Raw genomic sequence first — 14,775 nt, forward strand, 5'->3', positions numbered from 1 at the left:
AGATTTTACTCAATAATGCTTAGTACAAGTCTAATTAAAAAAATAGAATTGTTTCAAATTTTGCCACAAGGCCAACAGTTTTGAGGGGAGCGGAAGGTAGAGGATTACATAATTACATAACCCGGTAATTGACACGTAATTTATTTTATAGACAACCAAAAGGATGAAAGACAAAGTTGGCTTTGGCAGCAGCATTTGAACTCAAAACATAAAGAGCCAGAAAAAATATCATTAACCATTTTGTCCAACACGTCAATGATTTTCCCAACTTACCACCTTAATAATAATAATAATAATAATAATGGTAATAATAATGATAATAATAATCCTTTCTACTGGAAGCACAAGGCCTCAAATTTGGGGGGAAGGAATTAAGTCAATTACATCGACCCCCAGAGCATAACTGGTACTTAATTTATCAACCCCAAAAGGATGAAAGGCAAAGTCGACCTCGGCAGAATTTGAACACAGAATGTAGCAACAGACAAAATACAGCTAAGCATTTCGCCCGGCGTGCTAACAATTCTGCCAGTTTGCCGCCTTAAATAATAATAAGTGTTTCTAATTTTAGGTGCAAGATCAGCAATTTTTAAGCAGAGGGGCTTAGTCAATTACATCAATCCCAGGACTCAACTGGTACTTTAGCTTATTGATCACCAAAAGCGAAGTTCACCTCAATGGGATTTGAACTCTTGAACGTAAAAGAACCAGAGCAAACGCCTGAACGTATCAAAAAAACACAAATCCAAAACCTGTTGCTTACCTTCAAACAATTCTTCAACTGTGACTTGGTGGGTAAAACTTGATGCCCCACTGCTACTCAAGTTGCTTACAGCATGGGATGAAGGGGCCACAGCAATCTGCACTTTAGGGGAGGCGATTGATTGGGTTTTCATGTCCCCCGTTTGGCTGTCAAATTTATAAGGAGCTGACTCTGTGCTCCCTATGTTCAGCATCTGTTTTAATGCAGCTGTCCCCTCCTGAAAGAACAACCATTTAAGGGTTAATGGTACATGTGGGGTACCCTAGATGTCACAGACATTTAGGGGTTAATGGTACTAGTGGGGTACCTTAGTACATGTAACAAACATTTAAAGGACAAAAAGACAGCCAGTCAACTACAGTTAAAACACATCTGCAATAAAGTAGGAAAGTATACTAGTCCTTATATATTTAATGTCCTTATATATTTAATACTCAATATTTCATATATTCAATAAGACATTCAATACTTCATTTCATTTTACTATACATATTATATATTCCGTATTCTATATCCCACATTAATTTTATAAGAATATAAATAAAACATAAAAAACAGAGTTGGAACTCTTTTAAATAATATATATTTAGGAAGGGCATCCAGCTGTAGAAACTCTGCCAAATCAGATTGGAGGCTGGCGTTGCCATCCGGTTTCACCAGTCCTCAGTCAAATCGTCCAACCCATGCTAGCATGGCGGGCGGACGTTAAACGATGATGATGATGATGATATACAACAGGCTTCTTTCAGCCTCCGTCCACCAAATCCACCCACAAGGCTTTGGTCGGCCCGAGGCTATAGTAGAAGACACTTGCCCAAGGTGCCACGCAGTGGGACTGAACCCAGAACCATGTGGTTGATAAGCATACTACTTACCACACAGCCACTCCTGTGCCTATATGGGAAACTTTAGATTTTGTACTTGAGACTCAAATTCAAAACCCATAAAATATTAATTTTCGTACAGATCACCTTTTCATTCGGAAAATATATTTAATCATTTATTGAAAGTTCTTTTTTTTTTTTTTTGTTTTCAAGTTCTGGTACCAAACACACACACACACGTTTGTCGAGTTTGTAACTTACCTCAGCATTGCCAGCCGGCATCGAAGAAGGAGTCCCCATTTTATTTCCCTTAGCTTTTCCTTTCCCTGAAGTTGCAGACACGGGACCTGAATCGGGACCTGCAGAGTTTGTTGGAAGAAACCCTTTGGGTTCACTTTCCACTGCCTGTTGAAATAAAGTGCTGACCGTCAGACGATTCTTGTGGCTACCACCACCACCACCACCACCACCACTACCACTGCGACCACCACTACGGCCGCCACCACCACCACTACCAGTTGCTGCTAACCGTCCGTTGCCATTTTCATCTCTGCCACCACCAAATTCAGCTTTGGCATTTGCTGCGGTCATGGAATCAGAGAGTTTGTCCAGGGCCTGGGCCGCATGGCTGAGAGAACAACTATTGCTGGACGTGCTGGACGATCGGTTGGCCTTCCTTGCCTGAGGCGGCATGCAGGATGGAGGGTCACTGACCTTCAGCTGTTTCAGTTCTTTCCAAATGTCAGCAAATTCATTGACTCCAGAAGACTTGTCTCTCTGCAAAAGGAAAGAAGATGAAACAAAATGGAGAAATTTGACAAAACAAAGTATATTCATTCAAAGAAACAAAAAAAAAAAAGGAGCTTAGACTTAATAGATTTAAGGATTTGTCTTGACCCCTTTGGGGTCATAATACCAGAGCTTCCTCCAGTTTCCAGGATATATATGTTCAAAGATTACTCATTAAAAGAAACAAAAAAAAAAAAAAGGAGCTTAGACTTAATAGATTTAAGGATTTGTCTTGACCCCTTTGGGGTCATAATACCAGAGCTTCCTCTGGTTTCCAGGATATATATGTTCAGAGATTACAACACTGCCCTTCTTGAATGGGGCATGAGTCCATTACTGGGTCAATTTCTCAGCTATTGTTGGAACCCATCGACAGCCGAGTGGACTGGAGCAGCATTAAATGAAGGGTTTTGCTCAAGAACACACAACCCAATCAGAGAATCGAAACCACAATCTTATGATCATGAGTCCAACATCCTAACTCTGGAAGGAAACCCAAACTTTCAGATAGGCACTGTCAGACTCTTACGCAAATTGTTAGAAAGGATCACAAAAGTACAGCTCCCAAAATTACTGCAGAGCTTAATGACCACCTCGAGGACCCAGTTTCCACAAAAACTGTTCACCAGGAGCTGCACAAAGCCGGATTTCAAGGGAAGGCTGCAATCAGAAAACCTCTACTTTCACAAACAAACTTTGCAAAACGTTTAGAGTGGAGTAAAAACCTACAGAATTGGTCCCTAGAGCAGTGGGAGAATGTTATTTTCTCGGATAAGTCATCCTTTACCTTATTTCCGACCACTGGCCGAGTATACGTGTGGAGACAGCCTAAAGAAGCATTTGACCCAGACTGCCTTCTTCCAACTGTTAAACATGGAGGAGGATCTGTGATGATCTGGGGAGCTATATCTTGGAAATCTGCCGGCCCAATGGTTTCCCTTCACGGCAGAATTAATAGTCAAGACTATTTAAGCATTTTATCTGACCAAATTCATCCTATGGTTGCGGAACTGTTTCTGGAGGGAAACACAATCTTTCAGGATGATAATGCACCAATTCACACAGCTAAAGTTGTTACTGAATGGCACGAGGAACATTCTAGTGAAGTTGAACATCTTATCTGGCAACCACAGTACCCATATCTCAATATTATTGAACATCTATGGTGCATTTTAGAAAAACAAGTAAGGAGTCGATATCCTCCACCATCATCACTACAAGAACTGGAGACTGTTTTAGCTGAAGAATGGACAAAAAATCCTTTGGAAACAATTGAAACTTTGTACGAGTCCATACCTTGTAGAATCCAAGCTGTAATTACTGCTAAAGGCAGTAAATTTGTTTGAAATTTTAAGGTGTTTCCATTATTTTGTCCAACCCCTGTATATATACATTATACACATGCACACACATATATCATCATCATCATCATCATCGTTTAACGTCCGCTTTCCATGCTAGCATGGGTTGGACGATTTGACTGAGGACTGGTGAAACTGGATGGCAACACCAGGCTCCAATCTAATTTGGCAGAGTTTCTACAGCTGGATGCCCTTCCTAACGCCAACCACTCAGAGTGTAGTGGGTGCTTTTACAACATATATATACACAAATGGCAACATTGATAGCACTACAGACTGTGCTATCATCATCATCAACACCACCATTCTCAACATCACAATCAACAGAGCAATAACATCATAAGCTACATCATCATCATCATCGCCATCACAACAGCAACTAGCAACACCACCAGATGCATAGTACACATTGGTGCATCATCACCACCACCAACATCATCATCATCACCACTACCACCACCACCACCACCACCATCATCATCACCATCATCATCATCACCACCACCACCACCACCACCACCATCATCACCACCACCACCACCACCATCATCATCAGTGTGTCTTCATCTACTTGTCCATGCTTGCATGGCTCAAGAAACACTATATTGAGCCAGAATTTCCTAAGCAGATGCTCTTCACCTGTTCCCAGGTGAGGCAATAATAATCCCCCCCCTCCCCACACCCCTGCCTGCTCTGTCGAACAACCAACAGCCCACACCAGACACGTTTTTTCGTGTGAAGAACTGCAGACACGTGACACCATTTGTAAGAACAACGGAGCCTTTGTTTGTGAACAAATCATTGTGCAATGTGTTCAAGACATGTCAAAGAAGAGTCGGACATGCTTTCGCAGAAGACTGCAAACAAACGACACCGTTTGCATTAACGATGAGCGTTTGCAATCAGTACAAATCACATATCACAACAAAGGGAAACACACACACACACACAAAAGTGAGGAAATGCATACAAAACAGACACACAGGAAGATGAAGAGCAATATAAACTCTCAAAAACTCATGCGATTTTCAGTTTCTGTCCACCAATATCACTCAAGGCATTATTGGTCAACCCACAGCAAACCCCTGCATGATACGATGTGTAAATTAGAATTTCCAAAGACAAAAGCAAGAGAGAGAGACAACAAACAAACAACTGACCTTAGCTGAAGCTTTGTCGTCAGTCAGTTTAGGGTTGGCTTGTTTTCGACTAAACATCTTGGGTGTGACAAACTGAGGACTGGCGCCGTCATAGAATGAGTTTGGATGAAATGTGTCACCTTGCTGATGGGTGTGGTGCTGATCAGCTGGTGTTGTTGGTGTTGTGGTTGTTTGTGGAGTATGCTGAGGGAAAGAAATCATACAAGAACAGGTTACCAAAACCCCAAGGAAATGATATCTGCTCTGCATTCATATCGTTACCATCAAACAATCCTCAGAAAGCCCTTGGCTAACGTTTGTCCTCAGTCAACTGCCCTCTACCAGCAAGCAATAATTCAGCCTTTATCAGCCTTTTTGTGTCCCATGCTCCACTTGGATTTTTTTCTTACTTTTCTTTAATGTGTCCGACCATGAACAAAGCATTTATAACTTGACATTAAAATCAACATTAATGTATAGCACATACACCATGGTCTGCATGCATTCCTATCTGTATAGACCTCTCTATCTACCTACCTACCTACCTACTTATCTATTTATCTATCTATCTATTTATCTACCTACCTACTTATCTATCTACCTGTAGACCTGTCTATCTATCTATCTATCTATCTATCTATCTATCTACCTGTAGACCTATCTATCTATCTATCTGTAGACCTATCTATCTATCTATAGACCTATCTATCTATCTATCTATCTATCTACCTACCTACCTACCTACCTACCTACCTACTTATCTATTTATCTATCTAACTACTTATCTACCTACCTACTTATTTATCTACCTGTAGACCTATCCATCTACACTGTTATCAGATAAATTCTTTCAGTTCTTTCTAATGTTATTTGAATTAACACAAAAAAAAATATTTTTCTTGTAGTGTTTTATGCTTTTATTTTCAGTACTTCTATTCTTCCATTACAAATTTTGTTCATCATTTTTGAAAATTTGAATAAATTTTACTTATTTCCAGACACGTGATCGTGGAGGGCCACGTGATCGTGGAGGGCCAAGTAGAAAAAAAAGAAAAATGAACTTTTTTCAGTTTCTGTCTACCAAATCTTCTCACATGTCTTTGGTCAGCCCTTCTCAAGTGCTTAAGGTACCGCACAGAGGGACTGAAGCCAAAACCATATGCTCAAGGAAGGAAAACTCCACCTCACACACTCTCAGCATTTCATCTGACCTGTTCAGGCCAATGAGGATTCAGTGAACAAGCTCATCCACAAGGGTCAGTACCAATCCATGAGGGAATTTGGCTCAACAGATAGGAGGCGGCGAGCTGGCAGAAACGTTAGCACGCCGGGCGAAATGCTTAGCAGTATTTCGTTGTCTGCCATTACGTTCTGAGTTCAAATTCACCCGAGGTTGACTTTGCCTTTCATCCTTTCGGAGTTGATAAATTAAGTAACAGTTATGCACTGGGGGTCGATGTTATCGACTTAATCCCTTTGTCTGTCCTTATTTGTCCCCTCTATGCTTAGCCCCTTGTGGGCAATAAGGAAATAAGATAGGATGTTCTCATGATACTGTTGCCTTCATTTGATGGGCAATCTGACTGAAATGACCCGACCAGCAACATGATGCGTTTCTTTAACATGACAACACTCACCCCTGCCCCATGCTAATTTGACAAAAAATACGACTCAGGAGCTTAGTTGGGAAGTTCTACCATGCTTGCCATATTCTCCTGAAATATCACCTTTTGGGGTCGCTCTCTGACACTCTGTGGGGTGTTTGGTTCAACAATGATTTGGAACTGAAAATGTGGTTCCATGAATTCTTCGAGTCAAAACCTGAGAGAGACATGTTTTTGAAATTGCCATATCAGCTGTGTCCCCAATACGCAGATAAGGAGTTGGACAAGAATTCCACCTGGTGTGCTCTATGCAGTCTAAAGGGGTGCAAGGTGTAGGGAAAACAAAGACAGGCTGACAGTGAATAGAATCTTTACCTGTGACAGGTGTGCAGGAACAGCGAGCCCTTAGAACACCAATAAAGTAAGTTCCTTGTAATATTTAATAGGCTCTGTAGAAGTAGTTGATAAGGGGTTCTGTTACCTAGGAGACCTAGTGGGGAGTGGGGCAAGTGTACTGAAAGTGTTGTAGCCAGAATTAGAATCAGATGAAGAGAATTTGGGAAACTATTACCTCTGTCGATGATGTTTTGTTTACTTATCTCTGCTAATGAGATTTTCTCTCCGAGTGAATGGTAGGTTGTACGATGCTTTGGGTATGAATGGTGATGCTGCATGGTAGTGAGACATGGGTTCTGAATGCAGAGGATGTGCGAAGGTTGGCAAAGAATGATGTGAGTGTGATCCACAAGATGTGTGATGTTAAATGGGCACAAACGGCAAAGCATAGACGAGCTGAGAGGAAGATCTGGGTATAAAAGGAACCGATGATGGTAGTGTGCAGCAGAAATGGTGAGATTGGAATGGATGTGTGATGCATATGAATGATGAGAGATGGGTGAAGAAGTGCCATATGGAAGGATAGAATGGAAGACGACGACGATCAAGATGTGGAGATGAGTGATGATGGCTTCCAGGAAGCTAAACCTTACACAAGAGACGACAAAGGAAGAACAAATGTGAAGATGCTGTGTTGGAGAAGAAGCGTCCAGCACTGGCAACAAGATGTAAAAATGATGACGGCAATAACAACAATGATGACGACGATGATGATGATAAAAATAAGACAATAATGACAATGACAACGATGATGATGATGATGATGATGACTTGCATATAAATAACACTTCTACACAACTTCAATATGAAAAAAGGCAAGGGCAGAGGAGGGGGGAGGCGTTCCTTCGATATTGGTCTACAGAGTGATGGTGTGAGGAGACGACATCATTCACCCACTTTTTCAACTCAGCCTCTTTCTCTTTGTCACGAGGGAAGATCGTGTGGGTGAATGATGTTGTCTACCAATACTGAAGGATTGCCAGGCACATTTTGTGTATAGGGACAGTAAGGCCCATCGCCAAACTTTGGTGCCTTGGGGTGCCTCAAAATATTCTGGGGTCACTAATTGGATTGCAGGAAGATTTTTGCAAACTGTATTTTCTAAATCTGAGGGTGCACCGGGGGCAGTGCCATACAGTGCTCCCCCTTACCGACGGGCATGTTAGTCAGACTTCAAAAAATGAATTGCAGGAAGATTTTCTAATTCTGAGGGTGCATCATTGAATAGTTAGGGGGCAGTGCCATCCAGTGTCCCCTACCCCCTTAGCAACAGGTACGGGAACAGCCATCTTGAATAAATTAGCACACATTTCAATCTCAGAAAACTAAGCCAAGGAAAGTTACTTACTGTAAGCCTGGTGTCTTGAGCTTAACAACTGGTTATAAACATGTAAGCATACCAGAGGCAGGGGTTTTGTGGTGAGACAGATTGAAACTAGGTTTTCGATTGAAAATTTCATACAATTACTGTTATTACTGGAAGTCAAGAAGGTGGCAAGTTGGCAGAATCGTTATCACGTTGTGCAAAATGCTAAGTGGCATTTCATCTGTCCTTACGTTTGGAGTTCAAATTTCACTGAGATCGATTTTTGCCTTTCATCTTTGCGGGGTCAATGGAATGAGTACCAGTGAAACACTGGGGTCAATGTAATCGACTAGATGTAAAAATGATGATGGCAATGACGATGATGATAAAAATGATAAAATGATGATGATAAAAATTCCAGGCCTTGTGCCTATAGTGGAAAGGATTACTGGAAGTTGAGATTATAAAACGAAATGAAGATCGAGTCACAAAATGGACTATTCTAGATGCAGGATATTATAAAGGGTGTCCAATCACTCTTCCGTTTCTCCACAAACAGCCCAAACGAACACAATAGGGTAAGTGTCTCACTTCTCTTTCAGGTATTTTTACATAAACTCATAATGGGATTTTTACTAAAATCTTTCTATGAGGGTGAGTCAAAAAGTAATGCCATTTTGTTTAGGACAGGTATAATTACCAACACAGGAACATGTATCATACATCAAAATGAAGCTGGTCCTCTGTGGATCACATCCCTACTCCTCAACATAGTTACCGTTTCTCTCAATAGCAATGTTCCACCTTCGAATGAGAGCCCCGTAAAATTCTGTTGACTGTTCTTTGAGCCACTTCTTCACTACAGTTTTCACTTCTTCGTCAATGGAATAATGTTTGCCTCTCAAACCCTCTTTCATGGGGCCAAAGAGATGATAGTCTGAAGGCGCTAAATTATTCCAGTGATTATTACAGTCGGATACCCTACTTTAAATGCTAAACGGTTATATTAGGGTAATTCTTCTAATTCTTAACATTTCCTTTTAGAATGGTATAGAAAAAGAGAGAGAACCCCCTCCCCCCAGGGGCCCTACTTTTATGGGACCTAACAGCTATGGGGTTACTGTTTTAGGGGATTTGGTTCAGCCAAGTAACATGCCTCACACTTCCCAAACACCCCCATGTAGTTTCTGTATTCTGTCTGTCTCTCTCTCTCTCTCTCTCTCTCTTACTTGTTTCAGTCATTGCACTGTGGCCATGCTGCAGCATAATCTCGAAGGGTTTTAGCTGTAGAAATCAACCCCAATATTTGGGGGTTTTTCTTTCTTTTCATTTCTTTTTTTAAAGTCTGGTATTTACTGTATCAGTCTCTTTTGCTGATTCGCTAAGTTATTGAGACGTAAACCAACTAAAACTTATTCTCAAGTAGTGAGGATGGATTGGTAACACACACACGGTTAGACAGGTCCAAGCATGGCTGTGAGGTGAAGCTTGCTTTGTAAGCTTGTGTTTTCAGGTTCAGTCCCACTGTGTGGCACCTTGGTCAAGTGACTTCTTCTAGAGACCTAGGCACACCAATGCCTTGTGAGTGAATTTGGCAAATGGAAACTCTGTGGAAGTCTGTTGTATATGTGTGTGTGTGTGTGTGTGTGTGTGTGTGTGTGTTTATCACCCATCACAACTTGACACCTGGTGTTGGTTTGTTTACGTTCTCGTAACTTAGCAATTCAACAAAAGGTCACCAACAGAATAAGTACCAGACTTGAAAAAGATTTTTAAAAAACCCCATAAGTACTGGGGTCGATTCGTTTGACTAAAGCCTTTTCAAAGTGGTGCCCCAGTGTGGCCACAGTCCAATGACTAAAACAAAAGATAAAAGAACTGAACAGAAACTAAAAACAAAGAAAAAAGGAAAAGAAAAAAGCAATAGAAGCCAACAACAACAACAACAACAACAACAACAACTACAACAACTACGTACTCTGGAGTTATTCTGGTTGTTCACCGTAACTTTCCGTTGGGTCTGATTACCGGAATATGTGGGCCTTGCGGATTGGTTCTGGTTGGCATATTGGGAGGTACGTGCTGGGAATGGGCTGGTCATTGTAGGTTGGTTTAGATGCTTCCCATACGACAAGTTCATCATATCATGGGTGGTAAGATGATAGCCACAGTTCGGTACATTGCTGCAAAATAATAATAATAATAATAATAATAATAATATAAGTAAATAAATAAATAAATAAATAATTAAATAATAATTATTTCTGCTATAGGCACAAGGCCTTGAAAATTTTTGGGGGAAGGGGGCGAGTCGATTACCTCAACCCTAGTGCATAACTGGTACTTAATTCATCAATCTAGAAAGGATGAAAGGCAAAGTTGACCTTGGCAGAGTTTGAACTCAGAACGTAAAGACAGATGAAATACCGCTAAGGATTTCGCCTGGTGTTCTAACAGTTCTGCCACCTTAATAATAATAATAATAATAATAATAATAATAATAATCCTTTCTACAATAGGCACAAGGCCTTGACATTTTTTTAAGGTCGGGTGCTAAGTCAATTACATTGACCCCAGGGCCCAACTGTTACTTATTCTCTCATTCCCGAAAGAACAAAAGGCAAAGTTAAAGTCTGATATTTGAAATCAGAACATGAAGACCTGTGAAATGCCACGAAGCATTTTGCCTGGTGCAGTGACAACTGCCTTAACCCTGTAGCACTTGAAACAGCCATATCCAGCCCAGAATATCCTATCTGTTTTAGGTTCAAACTGGCCAGATCCAGCCTTTCATGCCTACCCTACAATGTCATTCTGAAAAATATACAAATCACATCATCGAAATCTCAAAGCTGCGAGATAATGCAGGATTAATTCAAAGCAATGTGAATAAATAAGGATCTCCTGTACTGGTGGCACATAATAGGCACCATTCAAGCATGGCCGATGCCAGTGTCACCTGACTGGAACCCATGCCGGTGGCACATAAAAGGCACCATTCAAGCATGGCCGATGCCAGTGTCACCTGACTGGCTCCCGTGCCTGTCGAACATAAAAAGCACCCACTACAGTCTTGGAGTGGTTGGCGTTAGGAAGGCCATCCAGCTGTAGAAACCTTGCCAAATCAGATTGGGGCCTGGTGCAGCCTCCTGGCTTGCCAGTCCTCAGTCAAACCGTCCAACTCATGCCAGCATGGAAAGCAGACAGTAAATGACAATGATGATGATGATGATATTTGACAGAGAGTAATCAGAATGTTAAAGGGTTAACAATAGTAACAGCAACAACAACAACATTTTGGCACAAGGCTAGCAATTTTAGAAGAAAGGACTTGATTACATTAACCACAGTATTCAAATGGTGTTTCATTTTATCATTTCCCCGTTTTCCCCCCAAAATGACAAAAGTTAAAGTTACTCAGCAGGATTAGAACTCAGACTGCAAAGAGTTAATACAAGTACTACAAAGCATTTTTTGCAACTCTTTCCCAGTTCTGTCCAGCTATCCCCCTGTCATCATCCCGAGTCCAAAAAAGGTATGTCTCTGCAGAGAAAATGGAGACTGAGATACAAGAGTCCCAGACAGACAGAATTTTGCGTTTATTATTATTATTATTAAACACACATGGACTTCCACACAGTTTCCATCTACCAAATGCAGTCACAAGGTTTTGGTTGGCCCAGGGACTATAGTAAAAGACACTTTCCCAAGGTGCCATACAGTGGGACTGAACCCCAAACCCTGTGGTCGGGAAGCGAATCTCTTCAGCTCACAGCCACAGCTGCACCTTTCAGACATGAAAAGAAGAAGAAACAAAAGACTTACCCCAATTCAACAGCCTTTGAGAATTCTTCATCAAACAGGATGTCGTAGATGGTCGAGAATGGTTTATCCCCTGGATGGATACCAACCACCGTCCCCCTCAAGCTAAATGGCAGAGACCCTAGTCCTTTGCGGATGTTTATAATACGGTCAAACAACTTGTACTCCACATTAGAATCAGGTATAACATTGCTCACTGATGCGATGGGCTGCAATGGAAAATTATTTTTCATTAAAGCAGAGTCTAAAACATTGGTTCTTAACCTTTTGTTTTGTAGTCAACCCACCCCTTTAAGTAGTTGTTATGCCCAGCACCCACCTAAGTGACAAAGTCAGGTTTCACAACTATACAGACTTAACATGGATGATAATTTATAAGTTATATTCTGAAAATGGATTCTATAAGCTTCTTTTAACAATGAAATGATAAAAAAATTAATGAAGATAGAAGTTGTAAATACACTTTATTCATTGCAAATTAATGACCTCCCTGTGCTTGAGGAAATCTCATTTTATTTTAACAGCCATTATTAGTTTTATCATGTGTAATATAATCACTTTTACAAACGAGTGTTACAAGATTCCTGATGTGAAAAGCCATTTGTTGAAACAGATATTGTTTTATTTCAGGATGGTTGTTTTTTTTGTGTGTGTGTTTTATTTGACAAAAAAAACAAAAAGACCAACCCAAAATATAGCAATAATATAATTATTACCATAGGTAAAATTTAGCAGGTTAATTATGCTACCTCACTGCCCCCTAAAGCCAAATCTTTTCTCTGACGTGCCCCTTGGAGGGGCGGTACCATCCATGTTGAGAACCTCTGCACAGTAAAATGATGCAGGATTTGGCTGATGCCAGTGCCGCCTGACTGGCTCCCTGCGCTGGTGGCATGCAATAAGCACCATCCAAACATGGTCAATGCCAGCCCTCACTGCCTCGATTGGACCCTGTGCAGGTAGCATGTAAAAAGCACCATCCAAAATTGGCCAATGCCAGTGCCGCCTAACTGGCTCCCATGTCGGTGGCACGTAAAAAGCACCCACTACACTCTCAGAGTGGTTGGCAGTAGGAAGAGCATCCAGCTGTAGAAACCTTGCCAGATCAGATTGGAGCCTGGTGCAGCCTCCTGGCTTGCCAGTCCCCAGTCAAACCGTCCAACCCATGCTAGCATGGAAAGCAGACATTAAACAATGATGATGATGATGATGTCTAAAGTCACAAGGCCTGAAATTTTGGGGGAGGGGACTAGTCAATTACATCAACCCCAGTATTTCACTGGTATTTAATTTATCGAGCTCAAAAGGATGAAAGGCAAAGTTGAACTCAGCGGAATTTGAACCCAGACTGTAGCGATGGGCAAAATACTGCCAAGCATTTCATCCAGCATGCTAATGATTCTGCCAGCTTAATTAATGTTAATAATAATAATAATAATAATAATAATAATAATAATAATAATCCTTTCTATTATAAGCACAAGGCCTGAAATTTTGTGAGAGGTGTTAAGCTGATTACATCTCCCTGCCAGAACTCAACTGGTGCTTGTCTTATTGATCCAGAAAGAATGAACGACAAAGTCGACTTCAGTGGGATTTGAACTCAGAATGTAAAGAGCAGGAAGAAATGCTTAATATCATTAATAATAATAATTCTTTGGAGCACAAAGCCTGAAATTTGATGGAAAAGAGCTACTTGATACATTGACCCCAGCATTCATATATCATTGCTATTATGTTAAACTGTCACATGTACAAATTTAGACAAATGCGTTTTTTTCCAATATTTAGTTTTGCTTGCAATAGCCAGCTCTTTTGGTCAAACTATTGTATCTCCAGTTGTTTCAGATGCCAAGATATGAAAAATTGTCAGAGTGTAGTACAACGGTCTTGCTATGGAATGGTGAAACTATTTTTTCGTTTTCTGAAATAGTAACATTTTGGACTTACGACACTTTTGCATAATAGCAACAATATGAATTTTATATATATATATATATATATATATATATATATATATATCAATCATCATCATCATCATTTAGTGTCTGTTGTCCATGCTGGTATGGGTTGGACAGTTTGACCAGGGCTGCTAAGCTGGGGAACTGTACCAGAGTCCAGTCTACTTTGGCATAGTTTCTATGGCTGGATGCCCTTCCTAACACGAACCACTCCACGAGTGTAATGGCTGCTTTTACATGCTACTGGCACGGGTGCCATTTGTGCGACACCAGTATCTGCCACGACTGCAATTTTACTTGGCTGGGAGGGTCTTCTCAAGCACAACATAATGCCAAATGTCTTAGTTGTTGCCTCCAGGAGGCCCAACACTGGAAAGGAGCTTTTCACGTGCCACTGGCATCAGCCATTTTGCCTCTGTAAGGCCCAACACTCGAAAGGTGCATTTTCTGTGCCACCAACACAGGTGCCAATTACATAATACCAGTATCAGTCACGACTACGATTTCACTTGTCTTGACATGTCTTCTCAAGCACAACATATCGCCAAAGATCTCAGTCACTATATGTGTGTGTGTGTGTGTAGCTTTATGTCTGTGTTTATTCCCCCACCCCAACACTAGTTGTTAAATGGTTGGGTGGGGGAATAAACAGTTCAGAAAAAAAAGAGGCCAATAGAATAAGTACCAAGCTTTAAAAAAATAAGAACTGGGCCAAATCCAACGACTGGCACCCATGCAAACCTCTCCTTCATTGGACACTAAACTCTGCTTGTGAAGACCTGTTGGGGTAAGTGAAATCGTAATTGAACC

The 14,775-nt window shown here is 40.9% G+C and overlaps 1 protein-coding gene across 17 annotated transcripts in view; it reads right to left on the reverse strand.

The window, feature by feature from the left end:
- The window catches only part of LOC106881569 (5'-3' exoribonuclease 1), a 127,436-nt gene that overhangs the window by 41,539 nt on the left and 71,122 nt on the right, over positions 1–14,775 (reverse strand). For 10 of the 17 annotated variants that reach the window (XR_016238521.1, XR_016238519.1, XR_016238522.1 and 7 more), the window contains exons 30-34: positions 12,008–12,213; positions 10,161–10,365; positions 4,898–5,080; positions 1,849–2,364; positions 764–980 (exon numbers count right to left, since the gene is read on the reverse strand). Coding sequence is in view for 11 of the 17 variants with exons in the window: in XM_089342640.1 (XP_089198766.1) it covers positions 764–980; positions 1,849–2,364; positions 4,898–5,080; positions 10,161–10,365; positions 12,008–12,213 (1,327 nt within the window). In the remaining 6 variants the exon portion in view is untranslated. The remainder of the gene's footprint in view (positions 1–763; positions 981–1,848; positions 2,365–4,897; positions 5,081–10,160; positions 10,366–12,007; positions 12,214–14,775) is intronic. The other 7 variants (XR_016238524.1, XR_016238523.1, XM_089342646.1 and 4 more) reach the window with 1 other exon arrangement.

This window comes from Octopus bimaculoides, chromosome 26 (genome assembly GCF_046866305.1).
Source record: "Octopus bimaculoides isolate indiv1 chromosome 26, ASM4686630v1, whole genome shotgun sequence".
Taxonomy (NCBI): domain Eukaryota; kingdom Metazoa; phylum Mollusca; class Cephalopoda; order Octopoda; family Octopodidae; genus Octopus; species Octopus bimaculoides.